At 36.0% G+C, this 3,450-nt stretch overlaps 1 protein-coding gene across 1 annotated transcript in view; it reads right to left on the reverse strand.

Annotated features, from left to right (window-relative positions):
* Positions 1–3,450, reverse strand: part of MSH2 (mutS homolog 2) — an 82,138-nt gene that overhangs the window by 23,625 nt on the left and 55,063 nt on the right. Inside the window, exons 12-14 of the mRNA XM_012638855.1 lie at positions 2,388–2,633; positions 1,092–1,296; positions 931–938 (exon numbers count right to left, since the gene is read on the reverse strand). Of these exons, the coding sequence (XP_012494309.1) occupies positions 931–938; positions 1,092–1,296; positions 2,388–2,633 (459 nt within the window). The remainder of the gene's footprint in view (positions 1–930; positions 939–1,091; positions 1,297–2,387; positions 2,634–3,450) is intronic.

Consider the following 3,450-nt stretch of genomic DNA (forward strand, 5'->3'; position numbering starts at 1 on the left):
CTCTTGGTCAGGCTGGTTTCGAACTCCTGAGCTCAAACAATCCACCTGCCTTGGCCTCCCAGAGAGCTAGGATTACAGGCATGAGCCACCGCACCTGGCCTAAATTTTTTTAAGTTACTAATAACACTAGAAGTAATCAAAGAAATTCCAAATAAAGAAATTCTTGTTCATTTCCTCCCAATCAAATCAGCTAAGATTTAAAAAAAATAAAACCAAATGAAGATGGGACCAGGGTGTGATGACATGGACAATCACATACTCTGATGGTGGTTATGTAAACTGTATGCCTGCCACAGCCCTACCAATACCAGATATTACCATTTCTTTTCTCAGTTTTAACCAAATGTAAGGAAGGAAACTTGTTTTTAATTAGAGAATTTGATAGTCTTTCACGTGCTCACTGGTTGTTTCTTTTTCTGTGAATTGCCACCTGCCATCTTTTTACTTGTTTCTTTAATCTTACAAATAAAACCTGTTGCTTAATTACTATATAGAACCCTTGTACTGCTTTTATGATTCCTCACAAACAATGGAACCTCTCAAAAGTTAAATCAATACATAATTTACTAAGGACCTACTATATACAAAGTCCTTTAGAAGATACCAAGAAACAGAAGGCATAGTCCCTGTCTTCAAGGAACCTCCTAAAAAGTGAAATAAGACAAAACATTTCAGTAACCTCTAAATTAAAGAATTAATAAGTTACAGGCATGTCAAAGAGTAGGAATTCAGAGAAAAATTATCAGAGAACTAGAATTGTCATTAGGGATTTAAAGATTGGACAGAACTTGGGTAAAGGGTAAGAAGGATCATTCCAGGTAGTGTGAACAATGCTAGCAAAAGCATGGTAGTGGAGAAGATTTATAAGGTGCTACGACCGGATACCTTAAACAGACAACTTTAAAAATCAGAGTTTTCTAAAACTATCACCAATCACCCTTTTAAGATAATATAAAGTGCATAAAATTCACAGGAAAATGATTGAACTAAGATAACTCTTCTCAAATGTCTTACAGATAAATCTGCAAATGTACTTCTCACAGGACACAGACATATATTTCCATTTTCAGAGGACTGGGACATGTACCTACCTAAGGATAGAAGCAGTTTCCAACATTTCAGCCATGAATGTAGAGACTCCTTTCAATTGACTGTCACCAGCCCCTACCCGGGCCAAGATACAGTCCACAATTGACACTTCTGCTGACTCACAGGGCACAAAACACCCAATTTGGGCCATGAGTACTATCACCCCAGTTTGGCGAATATATGTTGATTTGCCTCCCATATTGGGGCCTATAAAACAAATTATATCAAAAAGCAAGATTTTTAATTTCTTTCTGCTACTAATAAACGGATTATTAGTCCTAAACTGTACATTAATGATGTCTCACCTAGGTCACACTGATACCGCACACCAGAAACAAAACCACAGGCTGCCCAAAATGTTAACAAAATTACTGCCCTTAAAAGTAATTCTATTATTATGTCGTCAGACAAATCAACACTGGGCTTTTCATCCAGAGGAACAATGAAAAATATACTTTACCTATAATTTTATTATGGCCCAGAAAGACCACACATACATTTTCCCATGGCTCACAGAGCTGCCTATAGGATAATTTAGTGACTTCCAGAAAAGCAGCATAAGCCAAATTAACTCAACCCCATTACTTATTAGTAAATGGGGTTACTAGTGAATGGAGCAGTACGGTCAAATTCTTCAAATCACTTAAACCCCACACTAAAGCCCTAAGACATGACCCTTTTCTTTAGGGTAAATGTGCAATTTATTTGTTGGGGTTAGATTATATGAACAACTTGAAAACCCATTTGGGGAACAAAATACAATCACTGACTTTCTCAAACATATTTGCCCAAAGACTTCTACTTCTTTTTTTTTTCCTAGAATCTGGTTAAAATCTCTGAAAATACCTCAGCTGAGACATGCTACATTAGTCTATATGTAAGGCTACTTTTTTTGAGTTTCACATGAATATAGTGCCATGTCTTAAAATAATTCCTACTCTAAGCTGAGGTCCTCCAGTAGCCAATACTGCCTGACTTTCAATGACTGCACCATTGAAATGACTGGCTCAAAGGAAAGCTTTGAGGGTAAAGGGATGTTCATTTTTAAACACGCTAAACTCCTGGAACAGAAGTTTCTGTGCTTACAATATTCTCATAAGCTTATTATCCCACCTTCCAAATCTTCCCTCTAATCCAAATGTGAATATATTACTAACTGTTATGAATAACATGTTCTTTTTCTAATGTCAAGGACTGGGATTTTCTTGGTCAATTTAAAATATACTTTTACTCCCACATAAAAAAAGGAAAATGTTACCCCCACTCCTCCAAAAAAGTCCATAAACTAAGTTCTTTACCAGTAATGATGTGGAACATCTGCTTATCTTTTTCAAAGTATACATCATTAGGAATAAATGCAACTTCATCTTGAACTTCAACACAAGCATGTCTGGATGCTTTCAATATAATTCTTCCTTGTCCTTTCTCCAAAATGACTGGTCGTACATACGGAACAGGTGCTCCATTTGACGCATGAGCAAAGCTGACAACAGCATCTAGCTGTGCTAACACATCATTGAGTGTTTGCATTGGTTCTACATACCCTGTATAAAAATAAAAACAGAAAATGTACACAGGAATATTTAATCTAGATGTAAGTTATAAGAATAGAGTTAATTCCCCCATCCTGGAACTCAAAACCCACTTCCTAATTTATACATTTTTAAAAAATTAACAAAAAAGTTAGCTGTAACAAAGCTTGAAAGGAATACCTAAAACTCAACATGGGTTAAAATGCGTTGCTACATCCTTCCCCACTGAGAACAGATTTCAAAATTAGAGTGTGATGCCTGCCTTTACCAATAAAATATAAAACTATACAGCTGGTTATAAAGACATGAGGTAGAGCTTTAAAAAAGAAAACTAGCAAGGAGAAGCTTTCATAATATATTGATTAAGGGAAGAGAAGCAGAGTGCAGTAATATCTAAGGCATACACGCAATTTTTAAGACACACCCTTTTCCTACATTTTAAGAATCTGACAAAATATGGTATATATATATACACCATGGAGTACTGTTCAGCCATAAAAAGAAATGAATTAATGTGTCTTTTGCAACAATCTGGATGAGACTGGAGACCATTATCCTAAGTGAAGTATCTCAAGAATGGAAAAACAAATACCCTATGTACCCTCTAATAATTTCAAACTGTCAGTGAGCACACACAGACACAGAAGTAAAAGTCATTGGAAATCAAGAAGGGGCGAGGGGGAGGAGAAAAGGGGTAAAAGTCCACCCAACAGGTACAATGAACACTATTTGGGTGATGAGCACACTTATAGCCCTGACTTACACATTACAAAAGCTATTCCATGTAACAAAAACCTTTGTACCTCCATAATATTTTTTTTTTTTTTGA

Source organism: Propithecus coquereli, unplaced genomic scaffold (assembly GCF_000956105.1).
Source record: "Propithecus coquereli isolate 6110/MARCELLA unplaced genomic scaffold, Pcoq_1.0 Scaffold136, whole genome shotgun sequence".
Taxonomy (NCBI): Eukaryota; Metazoa; Chordata; class Mammalia; order Primates; family Indriidae; genus Propithecus; species Propithecus coquereli.